Source organism: Aulonocara sp. 'chitande type north' Nkhata Bay, linkage group LG18 (genome assembly GCF_057382095.1).
Source record: "Aulonocara sp. 'chitande type north' Nkhata Bay isolate Kocher_YH1m ecotype deep benthic linkage group LG18, A_spYH_male_GT1.1, whole genome shotgun sequence".
NCBI classification, from domain to species: Eukaryota; Metazoa; Chordata; class Actinopteri; order Cichliformes; family Cichlidae; genus Aulonocara; species Aulonocara sp. 'chitande type north' Nkhata Bay.
In genome coordinates, this window is record NC_141361.1 from 31264566 (window position 1) to 31286977 (window position 22412).

General features: G+C 39.3%; 1 protein-coding gene across 9 annotated transcripts in view; it reads left to right on the forward strand.

Moving 5' to 3' along the window:
- Window positions 1-22412, forward strand: part of ctnnd2b (catenin (cadherin-associated protein), delta 2b) — a 227297-nt gene that overhangs the window by 148084 nt on the left and 56801 nt on the right. For 6 of the 9 annotated variants that reach the window (XM_086273574.1, XM_086273576.1, XM_086273579.1 and 3 more), the window contains 2 exons: window positions 562-618; window positions 17674-17806. In XM_086273574.1, coding sequence (XP_086129700.1) covers window positions 562-618; window positions 17674-17806 — 190 coding nt within the window. The remainder of the gene's footprint in view (window positions 1-561; window positions 619-17673; window positions 17807-22412) is intronic. The other 3 variants (XM_086273577.1, XM_086273578.1, XM_086273583.1) reach the window with 1 other exon arrangement.

Here is a 22412-nt window from a genome sequence, read left to right on the forward strand (position 1 = left end):
AAAAGTAAAATATGTAGCACTTCCATAAGCTGACATAGTTACCCAAAATACAAAGCATATGTTTAACGTCTCATTTAAATCTAACTAAATAAACCCAGCTTACACGGAACAGGCTCCGGAATGCTTGTCATTTTCTCACTCGTTAGCTACTGTGTAACCAGTCCTGCTTAGCTTTAATGAATCTGCCATCATTCAACAGCTAAGTTGACCTAAAAATTATTTAAACCCTTAAGCTATACGGTATTTATGCAACCACCAATAGCTAAATTTCTGAAAGCAACAAGGGCTTACCTTGTTTCTTTTGTCCGGAGACCCTCTCTTTATCTGACATACTCGCCATTTCCCAACCATCTGCTCCAAGTGCATGTTCTCCACCCTGCCCACATCCTCTATTGCCTGATAACAAAATGTTAAGAGAGAAAGATGAGTCTACTGGCTACAATTTTGATTTCTATTGATTACTATTAATTATCGCTATTATAACAGGTATTGAATAATTTGTTACCAGACAGTCGACATATACCTCTCTCTTGTTTCTCTCTGCCTGTCCCCCCTCGATAGGTACGACCCCGAATTCCTTGTGTGGAATCAAAATCAAGCCGAGCAAAGAATGACAAAGTAATCCAACTATTTATTTATACTATTGTACATTCTGTCTATCTTACCTTTGTCTCATTCACTGAATCTTTCCATCCTCTCTATATGGCACCACTATCAGAAACAGATGTTAATGTTAATGGCAGCATGACAACATTTCATATATGCATTGTCACCCATTTAGCACTGCATTAAGCAGGAATCGCTTTTATTCTTAGTGTTACTTGGGTTCTAAATTGGAGAACAGATCAGGATTTAATCACGTCATCACATAACATGAGCAAAGAAAGACAAGAAAATGATATCGCTAACCAAATATCGATTGCTTTGCGTGCAATTTGTAGGTATTTGGCTATCAGAGCCTCTTTTACATTGTCAACATTCCTCATTCTCTCCATTGGCTTTTCATGTCTCCATCCATACCTTCATGAGTTTATCTATCTGTTAGTTTATTTGGCCGTTCATTTGTCTCCATTGTCTGTCTGAATCATCTCTGAAGTGACTTTGTGTCAAGTGTATTCACGTGGCTTGCCCGGTTTTCATTTTCGCACCTGTTTTTGTATTTTGTTTTAATGGTGCTGATCTTTTCATCTCTGGAATGCAAACAGATCTGTTTTCATGAATACATGAGTTTTCCTTTATTCCTGAAAATTACTGAAGCACCACCATTAATCTTGAACTCAGTGAAGCCAAAAGCCAAAAATATTCAATTTCCAACAAGTGCTTATAAATATCCCTGCTAGCCTGTGTGGTTTTATGAGTTGTCCAAGCACTTTTGTTTTTTCACATGTCTCCTTTTAAAGAGGGCTGTCGATCCATTTAATAATGTGCCACTATGTTTCACTTAAGAACATATTTCATAAACTAATGTACTAACCAGATATGTAAAATCAACTAACAGTACTGACACAGACAACATTAGCTCACTCTTCAGAATGTGAAATGCCAGTGATTTTCTTATCAGTGCCAGTCAGGGTGTTATTGTCCAAACCAATACAAGAATTTAATGCTGCTCTTGGAAAATCCCTTATAAAGGATTCAAATTCACAAGCTAAGCTCACTGAACTAGACTAGACTTTATTTACTGTATATGTTTGAGGAGATGAATCAACAGATTAGTAGTTTTATTGTGTTATGTTGAATCATGTCAAAATGAAATGAGCCCAGTGAATTAATGAACCAATGGAATTGAGAACATGAGTCCATAGGCTTCTGTCAGTGAAAACAGAAAAGACTGGATCAGTAAACATCATTGGCTGCACATAAGCAAAAAAGTAAGGTTTCTAATTTAAATGCATACAATGTAGCAGAAATATTGTGTTTTGAACAGGATACGAAGTGAACCCGACACAAATCTCACTCTAAGCTGAACTCAAAAGTTGGAGCAGTTTATAATGTGTATACTGTGCTGTGAAAAGTTGCATATTTGTCACACTTGTATGTTTGCAGCGTAAAAAAATATACCCCCTTAAATTATGAATGAATTGGAATTAACCAAACTTTTTTGGAAAGTTGAGTTTAATTTCATTAGCCACTTCTAGGTCTAATAACTGCCAGACCTGTTAAATCAAGAAATCATTTAAATAAAAACTGTCAACGTAAAGTAGTAAAGATCTTAAAAAAAAAACAGCATCATCCCACAATCATAAGAATCTCCAGATGTTTGGGACTCCAGTAAGACCCATTATCCACAAGGGAGAAGACTCCATTTCCAGCAGTGGCCATCCTACCAAAAATACCTTAAAGAGCACATTCCCTCCTCCAGGAGGTTACAAAAGAACCCAGAACAACATCTATAGAACTGCAGGCCTGACTCGCCACAGTGTTCATGATTCAAGAATGAGAAAGAGATTTGGCAAATGCTCAAAATGCTCAAAAACCATCCAGTATGGCTGAAATAAAACAATTCTGCAAGGAAGAGTGGGTCAAAATTCTTCCACAGTGATGTGAAAGACTTATTGACAGTTATTGATCACTTGATTGCAGTTCATGTTGCCAAGCGTGGCACAGCTGGTAATTAGGTTTAGGGAGCAATTACTTTTTCACAGCAATGTATAACTATTAATTTTGAAAAAGGTTAAATGTTAAATCAAATGTCAATTCTTTGGTTTGAGACTTTGGAAGCCTCAGGTTTTCAAACATTAAACTGAAACTGAAACTGTCATAAACACGAATCCATTTACCACAGTTTGTGACAACTGTATGCCACTGCATGTTATACTTGTATAACTATGCACGTGACCAATAGAAGATCTTGAGAAATAAAAGATCTTGAATCTTTCTTTCTGTCTAGCTGGTAGGCAAACATCCAGCAGTCATAGTAGGAACATAATAATAATAATAATAGAGTATAAAAAGAAAAAAATAAACGTGCCCTTTTCTTCCTCCACACGTCAGCTACACTACAATCAGCAGATATGAGTTTATATGCTGGGAGAAGGAAAGGGCAGTTTACAACTTTTGAGGGTTGAAGGTACGGAAAATGTTTTTGTAGCACAAAAGGACAAGAGCACGATGGTAAAGTGCAAACTGGATAACTGTATTATACTGCTAACAGAATTTTTAACTCTCTGCATACACAGACAGCATGCTAACACAAAGCTAGCAAAGAGCCGAGAGTGATGTTAACGCTGACAGTATGCTGAACCCCAGCCCAGCAGCCAGAGCCTAACTAGTAACAAAGGCAGTGATGGCTCAGGCTCGTAGATTTGAAGCATCATTTCTACCTGTAGATGTTTACTCTTATCACTTTGAAGTCTTTTAGGGCTGGTTTTAATTTATTTTGTCTGCTTTGTTTTCAGAATTAAAAATTAAAACAAAGATCTTGTGTGTCCTCATTAGGATGAAGAATTGTGTTGGTGTGTGGCACTGTAGTCCAATCAGTTATCATTAAGGAACAAATATTAACTGTATTCTTAACAGTAGGGTCTTTACCTTACAATCCAAATGGCCTTGAGGCAACTGTTGTTGTAAATATAACTGAATTAAATTGAATCATTGGTAGTTAGTGATGTAGTGTTACAGCTGCCAAAGAAAGCCTCTGCTCTTATAAAAACACATCAGGCAGGCTTATTTGCACCTGAACACACAACTTCTGGAGCAGAACATGTCCTTTGGGCAGACAAGACCAAATTGGTCAAATTTGTTCATATGGTGCTTGGTGTTGCATGTTTGGCCACCACCAAGCACCATATCAACACAAACTCCTCAAACACAAACAGCACAGTGGTGGAGGGGTAAGAATTTGGCTTGTTTTGCAGCCACAGGACGTGATGACCTTGCAGTGGTCCATTAGACCAACAGGACAATGATCCAAAATACAGCAGCTAATCAAGGTGTTGCAATGGTCCAGTCAAAATCCATATCACAACCTGATTGAAATATTGTCCATAAACGAATACCCACAATCCTCTTCTACAGTGTTAAGGTTAGAGAGACAAATAAAATCAGATAGAAAACACTGATTTCAAATTATTGGCGCTAAAGATGGTCCTACAAATGACTGACTCATGTGGTGTAATTAGTTTTCGCATACTGGATAGACTCCAGTCAAAAGTTTCCTTTTCGCCTGACCATATAAAGTCATCATTAAGATTTTTCATCATAATTTTCAGAGTTAATACTTTCCTTCTCGTCTTCTACAAAATCAGCTTCAGTAATGAAAACTATTTGATTTTTGAAGGCATGAAAATAGAATTTACATGAAAATGAAAAAGAGATCAAATAATTTGTTGCACTGATACTATCTGTAGTGACATAAATGAGGAAACGCTCATTAAACTATCTTTATACTCTAAAAGATTCAAACAAATTTCATTTACCTGATTTTTCAAGCCGTTCGCCAGCGTAATCTGGCAAATCAAGACATGTTACTGTAGAGACAGCATCTTATGTACTCCAACGCACTTCCTCCCTTAGGCTTCTGGTAATTTATGGAAACATTCATGCTAACACGAAGACAGATTTGTAAGAGACAGGATCTGACCCAATCCTAAAAGTGCCTGATTTTATTTCATGCTCTCCTGCACACTGAGAATCTCTGATCCATACTCAGTTACATGGATAAGATGGACTCTGTGTGTTTGTATGTGTGCTTCTCAGCTTTGCCTGACATCTCCTGACCTTTCGTTCATCTCGTCCAGCTTCAATAAGCCAGTCAGTCAGCCATGCTATCACACCCTCACGCACACCAACAGTATCTTTGTAACCCAAACTTACACACACACACACACACACACACACACACACACACACACACACACACACACACACACACACACACACTTTTTCTCCCTGCCTCAGTTTCTGTTCTCCTTCCCATCAAGTCAACTTCTAACTTTTTTCCTATACTGAAACTACAAAGATGTCACCCAGACATAAACAAGCACACATAGATTTAACTTGCAACTGCTTTAATGTGTAAGTGGGTTTGTGCCACAAAAAAACTCATTCATCAAATACAAATAGATTTCTTCTCAACCATAAATGATATATAAAGGATAGACATAGCCTTGATGTTATTGTTTTGGCCTTCGGCATGTTTTTCTTGTTTGAAGCTAGATGTTTCCATATCTGGATTTAGAGTGGACCGATAACTTTTTAGACCAGATTGTCAAGATGAATCCAAACTCTATGGATGCATCATATAGACACAAATGTCTCCTCTAACTATTGCAGTGTTTTGGTTACCATGGTATTGTCCTGAGTGGTAGTCTACCACAAAGTGAGATAAAGGGGTTAGTGAGGTATGTTGGCCTTAAAATCAGAATTATCGATGTCACAAAGGTGCTTTTTCTGTTGCAAGAGTAGATCCCCATAACTTATGCTCAACACATAACTTGGTCTGGAATGAGATGAGAAAACTAATCAGTTACATTTGTAGCACATGTATGATCAAGAATACCTATTCAGTCAGTAAAATTAGTTGCACTTTTATCTGGTGACAAACTAAAACAATTTCCACACCTCATTTTTTTAGGCTACGGGACAGAGTCAGAGCTGAACACACTGAGCAATCTTTAATGTTTTGTGCATGCAGTTTAAAGTGTGAGAGCTCTAATGTGGAGCTGTCATGTTAGAAATAAACAGGAGCACTGAGAGCACACTGAGTCAAATCACTAGATTTGAATTCTTGCAGCACCACTGTCTTCTCTCACTTTCATTTTACTCCAGAGTACACATCTCTCTTGTAGCAGCTCTTGTGTCTGTTGTCTTTTTCCACTCATCGATCCAGTTTCTGCCACTTATCTAGGTCACAGGAGCCTGTAGTAGTCTGTACAGACTGGTGCAGTGTCTACATCACTGCTGAAGCTGCACCAGTCCATCTGTAAGTCTCCTGCTCCACTCTTCCCTCACTCATGAACAAACCCCCAAGTTTAAAAGAACCCAAATGTAATAAAATGTCTGTTTTCTGTAGAGCTCCATAACACTCACTCACTCTGTCTTCTCTCAACCAACCAGCAGGACTGCTGTGTGATTATTGTAATGACCCTAATATCACTGAAAAACGCAGAGTCGCTGCTTTCAGGAAATGTTGGAATTTTTTCAATTAAGCAAATGGTTCAGGAGGCTCCGGAGTGACAGATGTTGAAAAAAAAAAACTCTGCAAAACACCTGTCTAAAGGTTAGGCTTTAGAGGGTTAACTACATTAGTGACCTTATCCCCAGTGATGGCATGAGCCCCCTTATAAACATCCTTACGTTTGAACACGGTGTTTGTTATGGGCAAACAGTGGTTAGCACAGAAATCCAACAACAAAACAGAATTTGGGCTCAGGTGAGGTGGGTCATTTCTCACAATCAGACTCCTCCAGGTCAGGCTATCATTGTGCATATTAAAGTCCCCCAGTAGGACAATGGGATAACCAAATGGCTCAATTTCAGGCACCCAACTCAGGAAAGCAAAGCTGCCAGGAAATCTGAGCACTCTGAACTGTCATTTGGCAAGTAAGCACAGTCAACAGTCAAGACCCTCAGGATCTGTTTCCTTATCCAAAGGCAAACCTGGGGGATACAAGTATATCCATTCCTGCTCACAGCCTCTCACCAAAGTCTTAGACCAAATGCAATTCACAGTACCATTATAGAGGAAAAACCATACCTCGTCCTAGGGGTCACTGGGGCCAGAACCCTGGAGATGGCCCTTGGGGTAAAAGCACGTCGGTGAGGATCAACAACTTTTGGGGTCATAGGATTTTGCCTTTGCCTTTTTAAATTGGTTCCACAGTCAGATCCACGCCTGTCTTCAAAACACCAAGGTTTGTTTTTTTGTGAAGGAGTCGCTGTCATGACGCCATTAAATCAGCGGTCTCCAACCTTTTTTGCGCCACGGACCGGTTTATGCCCGACGATATTTTCACAGATCGGCCTTTAAGGTGTCGTGGATAAATACAACAAAATAAAACTAGTACTGGTACCGAAAAAATGAAGATTTATTCATAACACACGTGAAAAGACCCAGGAAAACCGAGTTAACGATAACAAAATAACACTGAAAGCCGATAAAAACCCTGAAAACCACACATTTCACACCTGAGCCTCAACTCTTGCGGCCCGGTACCAAACGACTCACGGACCGATACCGGTCCGAGGCCCGGCGGTTGGGGACCGCTGCATTAAATGACCAATCGGTGTCATGTAGTAGACAATGACACCATTTATTATATACAGTTTATGGTTTTAACAGAACAAATGATAACTTTTATAGAGCATTTAATGCTAGGCTCTTTTTACCACACCGCAGTAGTGTGAGACATAATTCCATCTTCATTGTTTGCTCTTTCATAAAGAACAGATGACATTAAATGTTTTAAAGAGACAAACATCATCCCGGTTTGCTGTGTTTAAACATTCTTGATCAGTTACTATACAAAGAGCTACACCCATCAGCTGAATTTGATGTGGGCAGCTCCGCATGTGTTTCTGGTTTTTTTTCTCTGGTGCTAACCAGTACAACACTGGAGCTTGCGCTGCTGAATTCCCTTTTTCTATAAATACACTGTAATGTTTTGCTGTTAATCAGCCGCCTGAAGTTGTGCGATGCCCTGCTGAAAAGTTAATGCAGTGAATCAGCGCCGTTGTCAGTGTGTTTCAAATTCTCTTTCTTCTTTTCCTCCTTTCTTCCTTTTCTATCAGTTTACTCTGCAGGTTTCTACCTGTCGCTCCGTGTCTGCCTGTATTTCTGTTTGTCTTTCGGGGGTTGAGTCATCAGACGAATCTCCATTTCCCCCACTGACAATCCTCAGTAGGAGTGCACACACAAACATACCGACACAAATCACATAGTTCACTCTCTGCTTTCAAATCACTCTATTCCTCAAAAATCCTGACTCACAGGAAATCCTTTCAGCCCGATATGGCAGGGAGCATCATCTGCCTGCAGCCCTCACATCACAGCGCCTTGCCCCGCTTTCTGAATACATAATTCATAGATAGCTTATTTATTTACCGAGTTTAATTGTTGGGTTGCCTGCAGCCTGACATCTCGTATTGTGGTGTAAATGTTTTGGCTGTGGGTGACATGATCACGCACAGAGCCACACACACTCGCACACATACCTACGCAAGTGCTGATGCAAGATAGCCCACCTGGATGGTTAGGAACAAAGAGGGGATTGATGGTTCGACGGTACTTTGTCCCAGTCCACTGAGTCGCCAAATGAAATGTTAGGCTCTCGGGAGTCAGGCACATGCGCACAGATGCAGGCGCAGGTCCATTTACACAGATGTATCTACATATGTGCATAAGATGAATTTTCACAATATATACTGTGTATACTACTAGTTTTTAGACAAATCTTTGGATTTGTGGAATCTGCTGGGTCAAATCTGTCCTTGTAGGAAGAGCTCCAGACAATCAGGAGTCTTTCTTTTGCTTCTTCATTATTCAATAAAATTTTTGAATTACAGTGCATAGTGCTTTCATTACCTATCTTTATTATTGATATACTTGAGAATCGGTAAAAGCTAAGGCAGAATTCCACATATTTATAAGAGCCTACTTTTAAACTCACGTCACTCAGTTCACTTTTCAGTTCTGGCAGAATTTCGTGTCTTCCACAAAAGCATTCGTCTCCAAATATGTTCTATATTCTTTTCTTAACTCTAACATTAAAACAGTGCAAACATTCCCTGCATGAACACTTTTGCCTGAAGTTCACAGATGGCTCAGTAGTATTTGCTCACCCCGCTGTGATGTTGTCACACAGTGTTTGGGACTGGGAGCACCATATTCTCTTGTGTTCTCTTTTCGGAAGAAACACACACAGAATGAAAGCGAGAGGGAGTAAAAACTTGTACAGCTCTGGGCTAAAGTTAGTGAATGAATGAACCATAATAGTACAGCTTTCTGGGGCAGAAAACCTTCCCACAGGAGACGGGCCTGACTCGAGTTTTTCTGCAACTGTAGGTAGAGTATTTTAGTGTCGGCTTCTTTCGGCGCACTTTTAATGACATCTTATATCATCTTTATGTTGTATGGGACACCCATGCCCCATACAGTACATAGACTATTTATAAAAGGGACATCATCCAGTGGTTTATAAATGCCCATTTTTGAGCCTTGCATAGATGCATTCCTACTAATTAGTGCTAAGCAATCGGAAAAAACAAACAAACTTGAATTTCGTTCATAAAACTGCTGCTCAGAATTCTTGGATTCTGTTGATACAGTGAATCACACAGTAAACCCTTTTATCTGTCAGACATAGTGTTCAGTTTAGAGAGTTGAATCATAACTTAAAACTTTAATACAGTTTAAAAAGATGTTGTATAAAACCCCATGCTACTGTATAGACTGTAAATAAATGATGGAAAGCGGCAGTGTGACATCACTTTGCATTCCACATTTTGAAGCTTTAGCCTTAGGATTTTGGCCAAAAACATGTTTCTTTATTATTATTATTATTATTGTTGTTGTTGTTGTTGTTGTTGTTGTTGTTGTTGTTGTTGTTGTTGTTGTTATTATTATTATTATTATTATTATTATTATTATTATTATTATTATTATTATTAGTATTATCCGATTGTTAAGTGATGACATGACGAATCCTACTTCCGGGCCTAAAGTAGTCTGCGTTTAATATGGCTTTTGTGTTGTTAACATGTTTAATGTTATGTATTTTCTTCTATTTAATCTCAAAAAGCTCCTAAAACAGTCAGTGATCACTGTTGACCTCCCTCGGCTTTTATTACCGCTAATCATTTATTTAAGCTCAGTTTTTAAAACCTTAGGATGTAACTACAGCCCAGCCCATGCAGCAGTATATGAATGACTAACCTCGTATTGTGGATGGATTATCTCAGTTGTTCTCCTGGCTGAAGTTTGGTCCTTTTACAGCATCCTGCCATGCGATTACATTTGTTCCTGACCACCGAGAACACTCACGTTAACTTTTATCGAGTGGAAAAAAAGTTAGCTTGTTTATATTATGCTAACATCATTATATACCAGCTAGCCCAACTTCAGTAACCCTACAAACGTCACTGCTGTTTAGTTTTCTGTCTTCATTTATGCTGGAAGTGATAACAGAGCTGTACATTTTAATTTGTTTCCAAAACCCCGCAGTCAGGACATGCTATATTGTATTTAGATAGAAGCTAGCGAGCTAACTCCCTGCTAACTTCTAACTCCGTTAAATGTCATAAATTCCGTTTTCATGGATGCCTGGATGTTAAACTCAATTGTTACACCTGGTAGAGCAGAACGCTGATCATTTTATTAAAGATGAAAGACTTTAGACAGTTTTTCAACTCTCAGTAATGCAATAGTGATCGTTTGATATATGGACCTGCAGCGGAGTTTAGGTCCAGACACGGCTAGTGACGTCAGACTGAACAACCGGATTATTATTATTATTTGTGCTAGAGTTCCCACATTTGACTAGCAAGGAGGAGTGCTAAATTATCATTATCAGCTAACACTAGCAAGCTTAAGCAAGCATCCAGCAACTTGACATGGATGTCTGCTAATTAGTCCTAAGTTACAGACTAATAAAATACCAAAACTGAAGCACGAACTGGACATATTGTAGCAAATAGCAAATCACAGAATTTGTCAGATAATTGTAATTAAAATGATCCCAAGGGCTCCAACAGCTGAAACACTGAGGATAGCTCCAGTTCAGTTCAGTTGTATTTATATAACTCCAAATCACAACAACAGTCGCTTTAAGGTGCTTTAAGCTAGTTCAGGGACTTGAATTACTGAAAGTGAGTCCTAGCAGATGGCCACCAATTATAGCTCCCTGTTTCAGCACAAGAGTCAGTCAGAGTAACCACACCCTTAACTTTAAGCTTTTGCCATTATCCAGATGAAGGATTTATGAAGATACAAACTATCTATTTAGGCCAAAGCTATATTTAGAAATTTTGAACATGCTTGTTAATGCCGTTAAGTTGGGCTTTCTTTACATGGGAGTCTATGGGAATTGACTGGCTTTTAGATTTAGCCTCAGGTGGTCATTTGAGGAATTACAGCCGTTACAACATTTATTTAGTCCTGGAGGCTGCTGCTTGGTGTCATTGTTATAAAAGGAAATATTAGCTCTTTTTCTGTCATTTATTATTTATTTTTGCTCATTTTGTCTCAGAGGACTGACTCAGCAAGCTTCCAATGAATTGTAGTTCTTTCACAATGGCTTCAGTTTGCACTTAGGGAGATTGTCTTGTAGTCCCATATAGAATAAATGCATGTTTGTGTTTCTATACGTCTCGTGTGTCTCACACTATAGTTTATTATCAGTGGCTCCTTGCATTTTTCTCTTGCAACATAATACTAATAAATAAGTCCAGATCAAGTGTCCCTTACATTGCTTGTGAACTCATACTAAATGATACTAAGAGTCACTTAAGTCTCGTAAAAGTTTTATACTAGAGAAACAAAGATGAATATTTATTGTACAGCTGTTTTTCACTGTATGTGTGCACAACTCCGCAGAGCATCGCGCCTCTAGCCTTGGGTTGAGTTTGATCTGCTGTGATGGATGCACCACTTTTGTCTCTCTGGCCTTATTCTAGACTCTGGTGTGTGCGTGTGTGTGTGTGTATTCCTTTCTTTTTATGATGTATTTATGTACATTTCTGGCCAATTCCTGTTATGTCAAAATTTATTCACACAGTTGTGTCTTCTTTCTGTGTGTGTGTGTGTGTGCGTGTGTGTGTGTGTGTGTGTGTGTGTGTGTCTGTCACATTTTCTGAGCCTGCAGGATTACACCCACTGAACCTTGTCCCCTTGTTTAAGGGATAAGTGTTTATTGTGTCACATTTGTGTGTCTCAGTAGTGGCATGCCTATTCTTGCTACCTGGATTTTAGAAAGGGAGATAATGTAAGATACAAACTTAAAAGAAGACCGTGGATTTAAGAGATCACAGCATGATAAAAAATCTATTTAGAGTTATTGTGGTAGAGTGCCACTTTACCTTCAGGTAATGCTTATTGTTCGTCCACTGATGTGCAAGCAACATCTATGTGTTTTGATGGAGTAATATAAGTGAAATTGTTTCACCGGTGCACATGTTAAGTCCTTCAAACATCTGTGCCGACGGACCTCTTGTGTAGCTTATTATGGTATCCACGGCTCTCGTTGTCACTAAAATGGTTAAAATGTATGAGCTGAGTGGATAACCTTTTTTGCTCTACATCGAGAAAAGCACTGAATGTATTTGGGTGCATGTCAGGAAGTTAGCACCTGGAGGCAATTAAAACACCCAACTCTTGCAGTTACCATCACAAAGTGCACCCGATTCTGGTGTCACAACTGAGTCAGCTCACACAGTGGCAAAGCATGCTCATACTTTTAGATTTAGCTTAGCGGTAATTTTGTTAGGACATTATTATCTCATATTTCAATGAAGGATAATAGCCTATAAATCCTGTTAGATATTACATGAAAAGGATTTTCCTTATAAATCCAGAACTTGCCGGAGGAAGAAGATGTTTTTAAGTTTACAAATAATTCAGTGATAGCTGCTCATACATCCACAGGTGCACCGCGAATAGGAACATCTATATGCTAATTTCTTTTGCCTTAATTTGTTTTGACATTATGACACTGACAGGTGAAGTGAATAACACTGTGATAACAAGGGAACATTTTGTCCTCAAAGTTGAGCAGGAAAAATGGATACATACACACATTCAGTATACAGTCATGGGATATACTTTCAAAACTTGTCTTCTATTTAGACATTCACCACTTTCTATTAATCCGATCGCATCAGAGGATCCCATCAGATTATCTCATGGAAATATATTTTTTTATTGGACTAAATATCGTTTAGAATGAAAAAGATGCCAAATGGGACATTGAGCCATTATTTTAAAGTGTTAAACATGACATCTGACACAACTGCATCATAGATAGTTTTGTTGTATAACAATGTGACAAGGTGTTATCCCCTTTTTAAATTGCACACAGAGAAACAGTGAAGGGCAGAAAATCTGATGATCTTAAAAAACTGAAAAAACATATGAATAACAAGGATGGTTTCATATTTTAGCTGCGTTCCCCTAGTCTTGGGTACGCTGGATTTAACAACACTTGCCCATCCTTGATTATAGCTCCTCCTGAAAGACTCCTCTACCTTCTCTCCTCCAGATTTATTTTAGAAATTGAGACATTTTGTAATGGATTTCCAGGTCACAGACAGGATGACAAAGGAGACGAGGAGGAAAATGAGAAAAGGCCACAGACTAAATACAAACTAGGAAGGAAGGAACAGGTAAAGTCAGACAGGTACTAGCAAGGGGAGGGAAAACAACAGAGTGGAATAAAAACACAGAGCCACATGAAGCACTAAACTTCCAAATCAATCTGGGAGTAACTCAAAGAAGGACCAAGAATACATTCACAAACACGAGTTGGTTACAGAGTGGAGAAACGCAACAGTCACGTGGAAGAGAAACTTCAGCAAAATTTGAAAAAAATCTAAGAATTAACAAAATTCTTTGTTATCGGTGTACTTTAAAACTATAGTTCCTAGATGATAACCCTTAGACTCGGTCCTCTTGGTTTACTTGGTTTTTGATTAAAGTACACCGACCAGGCATAACATTTTGACCACCCTGACCCATCGAGGCGTGGACAGTAGATGTGTTGTGGTATCTGCACCAAGATGTTAGCAACAGATCCTTTAAGTCTTGTGTATTCTGACACCTTTCTATCAGAATTAGCGTTCAAGTTTTCAGCATTTTGAGCTTCAGCAGCTCGTCTGGTGGATCGGACTACGCGGGTCAGCCTTCGAGCATCAGTAATCCTTGTCCATGCATGACCATGTCGCTGGTTCACCACTGTTCCTTCTTTGGTTTCTGATAGATCACCCCACAAGAGCTGCAGCTTTCGACCCAGTCATCTTGCCTTCACAATTTGGTTCCTTGGGAATGTTCAAAATGTTTACTTGCTTCCTAATATTTCAAACTAACAAGGCTCCAAGATGAAGAGATAATCAGTGTTATTCACTTCACCTGTCAGTTATCATCATATTATGTCTGATCAGTGTAAATATAACATTGTTGTCCTGTAAAACAGAAGTATAGTGCAGCACATTTACAGTAAATGTACTTCTATAGTTAAATCTCAGCTCTCTTATCGTCTCTGTAATCAATTGCAGTTGACTACGATGACCTGGATGACTGAGAACCTTCACAGACAATTGCACTTATGTTATTGTTTTTTGCCATTTCATCAGTTTACATAACTAATCTGTCTGATGTAAGAAGCGATCTTTACTGATTATTCTAGAAGCTTCATATGTGCAGACGTCCCACCACCTCATAAAAACATAAACATACACACATGACAGGAGCTTCTTATCAGCCAGTTAACCTACTCAAGGTTATGTAATCTTTAATCGTATTTATTGCTACCGTATGTTAGTAACAGCAGGATTCTTCGTGTGGAGGGAAGCCATAAAAGAAACAGAAAGCCATTCACACAATCGATTTAAACGAAAGAGAGAAAACTGTTGGAATTTAAAGAGCGCAGGGAAACAAATAACCTTTGAAATGATTCTCTCTCCATTTTCCCCATTTTTCAAACACTGAGTTTATCCCATTGGGTCATTATGAAACTTCGAGACAAAAGCTTTCTAATCCTGGCTCTTCTGCACTGCCTTTGATGGTTGGGCGTGCATGCAAGTCAATGAGCGTGTATGCGTGTGTGTTCGTTTGCCGGCATTAGTTGTACGCTGCATTGTGTGTCTTGACTAATGCTGCCCTAAGCTGCACGCTGACCCCACGGCACCCGGCGATAAGTGCATGTGTGTGTAAACCTGCAAGTGTTTGTGCGCAAATGTTTACATTAGATTAGCCAGAACTGAAATTATCTCAGCGGGTTGTTGCAGCATCAAGAAAGAGATACATCAAAGAGAAATAGAAAGGCATGCAGCCTTAAACTTCTCATGACTGTCAGAAAGCTTCAAATCAAAGAGTAGAAAGGTGCAGGTTTAAAAGAAGAAACAGCAGGTGGACTCTATCAAACACAGCAGAGCATATGGCGAAAGATGATGGTAGAAATTAGTATCCGGGAAGCATCGGCTCCTCCTCCCAAATCCCAAGAATATTAAATCCCGCTGTGGGACTAAAAGTTTGCACCAAACAAAGAGCCGGCGCCTGCCTTAGTTGGTCCCAAGAAACCGCTGCTGTCAAGGAACTGCGATGCTTTTGTTGGCCTACATCGATAAACCACGCCTCCCTGTCCACAATCCATCCAGTCCTCTGATTCCCTCGCCGCGGCTTTATTCTTTCACATCACATCTTTCTCACGTTAATCTGTGTTTCTACTTTCGTGCCAGCACCCCCCACATGTATGTGTAGGGTTAGTGAGCTTATTGTGTTTCTGTGTGTGTGTGTGTGTGTGTGTGTGTGTGTGTGTGTGTGTGTGTGTGTGTGTGTGTGTGTGTGTTTGTCTGTGTGTATAAGCACGCCTTTTAGGCAAGAGCACTAGTAGACCTCTGGTTGGACGCTAAAGCCAGGGTAGCTGGGGGAAATTAAAGTAAGGACTTATCACCACAGAAGGAAGAAGCTCTTATAGGGGCTCAGTAGCTGCTCAGTATTCTCATTGCACAATAGAAGCCATAGTGGATTGTACCACAATACACCGAATGGACGCTCTTTGGGAATTTCTGTTTTACATTCTATAAAAAAAACTGGAAAGTTTCGAAGTTCATGTGTTTTTGATTTATGACTTAACTTGCTTCTCTTTGTTATACCCAGAGAAGATGCACAAAATGAAAGGATGAACGTCAGGTTACTTTAGAAGCAAAGGCGGTGCGTTTTGCAACATCTTGCATTTGTTAGGCTGCGGTTTTTGTATCCCTGTGTTTGCTTTATGACATATCTCTAAATGTTTGACTGTGTTCATTAGACCTTAGCAGTGCTTTTGGAGTCCACAGGATAAAATGTATATTGATCTAGCACAATGGGCAGCCAGAAAATGCACCACATTCACTGCAGTGAGTTTGCCAACTCCATTCACTGAGATGGATTTTATAGACAACTAACAGTGCCCGGCCTTCGCTGTTAGTGAGGGCCTGGATTCTAGAGGAGGGAGAAACCGTAGACATTTCTTTACAGCCAAATTAAAGCATTGAGTTAAAAAAAATGACTTCTTTGTCTGAAAACGACAGCAAGTCACATTAAAAATGTATGCATGCACGCAGCCTGCAAGTCCTTGGGCTTATTTGATAGGGTTATGTTTTCAAAAAAGCAACATAGAACTATTAAATCAACTGTATATTTTTTTTCATTTCATATCTTTTTTCTTAAAAGCACTTCTTTCCTTATCGGAGAGGAACAGCCTTTTACCATGTTCTGACTGTTGATGTTATATAGTTTGTGACGCACGTGCTTGGAACGTAATAAACTCAACAACCAGCTGATCCAAGCTGACTTGGCCAGAGCGTGAATGAGTAAAAAAACAACTACACATAAGAAATATTAGAATAGAGCCTGTTGTGATGTTAAAAATATCGGCCAATATATTTAAATATGAGATTTTCAAATCAAGAAATTCCAATATAGGTCTTAAAATCCTCTATTGATCCGGCTCTGATAAGAAAAGAATGAGACCTTCATTTTTAGTTGTGTTTTCTACACAGTACAATTCTAAACATCAATAAAAACGCCAGGAATAATTTTTGTTTTGGTTATCAGCATGCTGATATTAACAGCCATATAACCGTTTTATTTGGTTCTTTTGAGCCAGTTCTGATATTTAGATGAGTGTTTAATCATTAGCTAATGCTAAGCAAGCTTGATTAGCAAGCTGCATCCATAAACCATACAGATTTGTTGGATGGGCTGTGCCTCAAAGGAATAATTATTTATCAGATAATTCCACAAACCTGGAGATGCCTGAAACTGCAGATGGCTTCCACAGTTCTCAGTAGAGGTTTGTTCTTTGGTTTTTTTAGCATTTGATTTTTCACGTGTTCCACAAAGGAGGCCTACATGTCTGACTGTGACGCTACAGAATACTCTGTAAGTCATGTGTGGAAAAGTGAAGAATATGTTGACAAAAATAATAGAACACCGTTTACCAGTGCTTTATTTTACCTTTAAACATAGTTTACATTTTACATTCACACACTAATGATCTCATATTTACTAATTTGCATAACCGAGGTAAGCATTTAATTTATGTATGACATTTAGGTTCCTCACTTGTTGTGGTAAAGGTCAAATCATTCAGCCTGTGCTTATGTCCCAAACCTAAATTGGCAGGCCTTTAGTGAACTGTCACTTGGAAACAGTCACCTGGTGACGCGCATCTTTTTTAATATTGTGCTGAATAATTTCACCCTAAATAAACAGTTATTGTAGATCACTGAAACAGAACAGAAATCTCTGTTTATTTAATGTGTCGTTTTTTTCCCCCCCTTTTTTCTTTTGATTTATTCCAACTTATTATGCTTCTCTTTCTGTCTCTCTGTCTTTCTTTCTTCCTTCTCCGGTAAGCATTTTAAATCAGGGTCACAGTAGGGAGGCAGGCTAACAGGTTCAGCTCCGCACACACATCTCTATCTCTGCATTCATCAAAGCATACTATATTTTCTCTCTCTCTCTGTGTCGCTCTGTAGGGAGTTTGGCTGGAGGGATCCAGAGCTGCCAGAGGTGATCCAGATGTTGCAACATCAGTTCCCATCAGTTCAATCCAATGCTGCTGCTTACCTCCAGCACCTCTGCTTTGGAGACAACAAGATCAAATCTGAGGTATCAATCACTGAGGGAAACCTGCACAGACACAAGATTCTCACACACGGAGAAATTAAATATGTCATATTTAATTGACATAAATTAAATTATTTAATTTAATTGATGTCATAGCGCTACAACATAATGTTGCTTACACACACACATGCATGCTTTAACTCTGTAAGTTTAATCAGAACACCCACTGAAATTCTCTCCCAGGGCTTCCTCTGGTGCAGATGAACATTAAGGTAGAGTTTGAGTAACGTTCTGTGGTTTGCTGAACATTTTTTCATCAGTGCTTTCTGTGCCACAAGTACTATTTCAGAGCTAGGTGCTCTATGACTCTGCGTGTGTGTATGTGTGTGTGTGTGTGTGTGTGTGTGTGTGTGTGTGTGTGTGTGTGCTCGCATTAAAAATGTTTTTCATACTTATGGAACAGACAAATGGTGAAATAATACTGCAACTTCTCCACGGTGCTTTCTGTGTGGATTCACCAATAATGTTCCTGAAGCAGACTGCCTGTGGTCATTCTAGCATTGCAGCGCATCAGTTATCTTGCCAGCGGGCCTTACTTAAATTACACATATTGACATTTTGGAACAAACAGTAGTCTTTATTTACATGGCACCTCCACAAAGTGCTTTTTTCTGAAAACAATCTACAGCAACATAACATTTTAAAAAGAACACAGTAAAGAAAATCAACTATATATTGAAACAATGTATGCAAAAAAAATTAAAATAAGAAGTGACTAATTTTAGATAAAATTGTGAAAACTGGATAATCAATAAAGCAGTTAAAAGCAACCCAGAAATAACAAATGAATGCAGAATGCATCAAAACAAAACGGCAAAGTAGCAGATAAGTACGCCTGCTTTTCACTAGAGTTTTTTTAAGACAGACCCAAGTCTCTGATTTGTCCTGATTGTCTGTAAATGAGTTGTTCTAAATGCACCCAAGCACCATCATCTTTGATCATGGGTCACCATGAGAGAAAACAAAGTTTTGAGTCTTTAAAGCCAAATATATATCGTTTTTGACTATTCTTACGGTGGCCCTGAAAGATCAAACACACTGCAACCAGCTTGGGAAGTGATGATAATATTAAATCAAAACATACATTATCTGCATCTTTTTCTCCCTCCCAGCACAGAAGAATCTTCTGCTTCTTTTAAGCGTGAATCAATGCGGTCTTTCCCGTGTTTTGCCTTCAGTCACTTCCACGGCTATTCCCTCACGCTGCTGTTTCCCCCAAAAACACTCCTGCTGTGAGAGTTGTTCCAGCTTTTTTTCCTGTTTGCTGGTGTTTTCTTAAGTCGCAGTGTGTTTGACCTCTCAGGGCCACCCTATATTCTTTGTCCGTTACACCAGAAGATTAAAACACTAAACAAAGTAAATGCTAACGATCAAAGCATTCATTCCGAATAGGTCTGATGCTCGGAAACCCAAAGGATCCGTCGCCATTGTTTGCGGATGCTTAGGAGCGACTTGAGGAACATGACAAAGAGTCCAAAGTGGAGCAAGATAATACAGAACACCCCCAGATGGCTGTGTTTGCAGCACAAGGGGGCCCTACCCAGTATTTAGACAGAGGTTTTGCTGTTGTAACAGATTTATGTCTATTGATGCTGTTTTCCACCACAGCTGTTTGCTAATTGATCTAATTAACTGAAAGCCCATCATGCTTTAGGGCTGGTCTGGCTGTCCTCGCATCCCGCACAGTGTTTTTTTGTATTCATTTTTCCTCGGAAGTAAACCTGCATGCAAATAGATGCCTTTGTTGAGTTCACTAATGTAATGTTGGCGCTTGTGAGTTCAACCAAGAGTAAAAAAATAAAGTCTTATGTAATTTGTATGTACTGTACCAGGTGCCATTGCTCTCTAACACAAGAACAAAGATAAAGCAAGCAGGGGGTTAATTTTAGCTGAACTCCTCCTGAAGATGAGAATTACAGCTGCTGTTTTCTTCCTCCTTAGTCCTCTTTTGCTTTTTAATATGAATGAGTTAGCTAGTGTGTTTTCATAGAGGGAGGAGAGGAGCTATGTAGTACCAGAGACCAATGTGCAGATCATAATCATGCCACATAATAAATAACTTTATATGATAAATGTTTTATGAAGCTTAAGCACAAAAATCTACACATTGAAAAATCTGGTTAATTTGTTAACTTATTTAGTCCCTAATTGGAATTGATGAAGAAGGCTTTCTCTCAGTGTTCTTCATTCAGGATAAAGAACACCTGATTAGCATCACACATTGTGAGAAATCAGATGCTGAGCTGGAAGGCGGTGAATCTGCCCAGTTTCTTCATAGGAATCTTTTATGCTTTTCTCGGCATTATCTAGTTCTCTTTGTTGCGGCAAGTAATGAAGAGAACTGCAGTATGAAGTATGTGTCTGCACTGCAATATGTGAAGGTGTTGCTGAGTGTAATGCATTACATCAAGAAATGAAGATTGAAGACATGCCTTTGTTCACAATAAACTCTGCCCCAGTCGTGCGCACCTGCAGGAGCTCCGCCACACTGCTCATCAGATGGCATTAACTCCTCATTACGAGCACTTAACCCAGTTTTGCTTATAACTGCGTGCCTACACTTGCTCCTCCTGTCCTTTGGAGCCATCACTGCTCAGTGTCTTGCAGAAAACAGTTTCATCTGTCTCCTCAATGTCAACTCAGTTCAGCTCTGTTCACTTTATTAATCCCCATGGAGGAAATGGATTCGAGGGCAAACAAAGTTCTTCAAACAGCAATGAGCCAACAGGCATTAAAAAATAGAGTGAGGGAGAGACGAGGTTGTGTAAGATGACTGATGAAGTATGGTAGTATGTAGCGCAGGACTGCCAAAACTACAACCCAGGGGCCAAGCTGTTTTTGTCCTTGAGAAAGATGCCTGACTGGTGAAATAATAGACAGAGAGATCTCAGCCCGTTCCCATTCTCAAGGTGTCAAATACTGCTGTTATTCCAGAGCTGTTGGCATTCCCAAAATTACGCATAAGATGTGTTTTGTGTTTGTGCGTGAAACGAGTCTAGACAGTACTAAGTTTGATCTGTCACTTGATTGTAACACTTCTGGGAGACCCCTTGAAATAAAAGCCCTTTAAGCGTCATTTTTCAACTTGCAGAATTATTGTAGCACTCTGTCCTTTAATCACAGGGTGGTTTGGATGTTTTTTTTGTTTTTTTCCTAAACCTTACCAAAACATTATAGTGTCTAAACGTAACCAAGTACTTCAGTGCATTCAGTCATGTGAAAAGGAAAGTTTTCACAGGACTTTCTGAACCCCATGATTCAATACCCTGCAGGACCATGTTTAGCAGTCATTTTCTGCATGACTTTCTCAGTCTCTCACATTATTGCAGAGTAATTGCGTCCCATTCTTCTGTACGAGATCGTTTCAGTTCCTTACGATTTATGAACATCTGTTTATGCACAGCTCTCTTAAGGTCCCAGCAGTTCAATCAAGTTGAGGTCCAGGCTTTTTCCACACTGAGATTCTTTTGTCCTGATGCATGATCCCATCACGAGTTGTAGAATGTGGATCCAAACACTCAGACTCAGAATGCAGGAAGGAATTAACAAAAAGAGAACCATTTATTAAGGCTGTTGGCAGATAATCCACAAAAAAGGGATGAAACAAAAAGTCCAAAAAGGAACTGAAAACTATAAAGTATTGGAAACATAAAGACAGCTGAACTAAATCACAGAGCAAAAGCAAAGCACAGCTATCAAAATAAAGCAGGAAGTGAGATAACTAAACAGGGAAAACACACACGTGAATGAGGTCGACACAAGAGGATGGGAACCCTGATGAAGGAAATAGACTCTAAAGCATCTATGAATTAGACTAAATACACTGAAAATACATGAATCAAACCATGAGTCGAATAGATTATTTAAATAAACAAAACCTGAAAGCCCAAAAACCACAAATACCATGTCAAATGACCCAGAACCTTGACAGACCCAGTTTAGCTGTCAGAGTTGGCCTACATTTGACTCTGGAGTACTTTGGTATACAGAGTAGTTCATAGTTGCCTCAGTGACTGGTACGTGCCCAGGTCCTGCAGCTGCAAATCAATCCCAAATCATCACCCCTCCACCACCGTGTTTGATAATTGGGATGAGGTATTTGTGCTGATATTCTGTGTTTGTGTGTTTGTTTTTAGACAAATGTGGCGCTTTGCATTATGACCAAACATCTTATCTTTGGTCTTGTCTCAAAGGGTCCTTGAAAGTAGAGTAATACATACTAATACGTATGTTTACTTCAATTCCACAACTGTTCTGTTTTGTTGCTAACAATAAAACTCTCCGGCATGATGGCGCCTGTGTTTGGCTTTGCCGCTGTCGGGTGTAGCTGTTTTCGCTCTATTGTTGTGTTTTTTCTCTCTACTCTGCTGTTTTTTAACTGTTTTAATGATGTTCTGGCTGCCTTGGTCTACGACCGTCTGACGCTATTATCCATCCGTTCGTCAATGACGGCCAAAGATGTTTTTTCCTCTTCCTTTTGTGGGACTTTCCATTCTCCACTCTTTTTCCCGCATTCCTCTGGTACCTTCCACCCTCTGCCTGTGACTGAATCTTCGGCCAACGCTTTCAGCGTTCCCCGTAGACTACG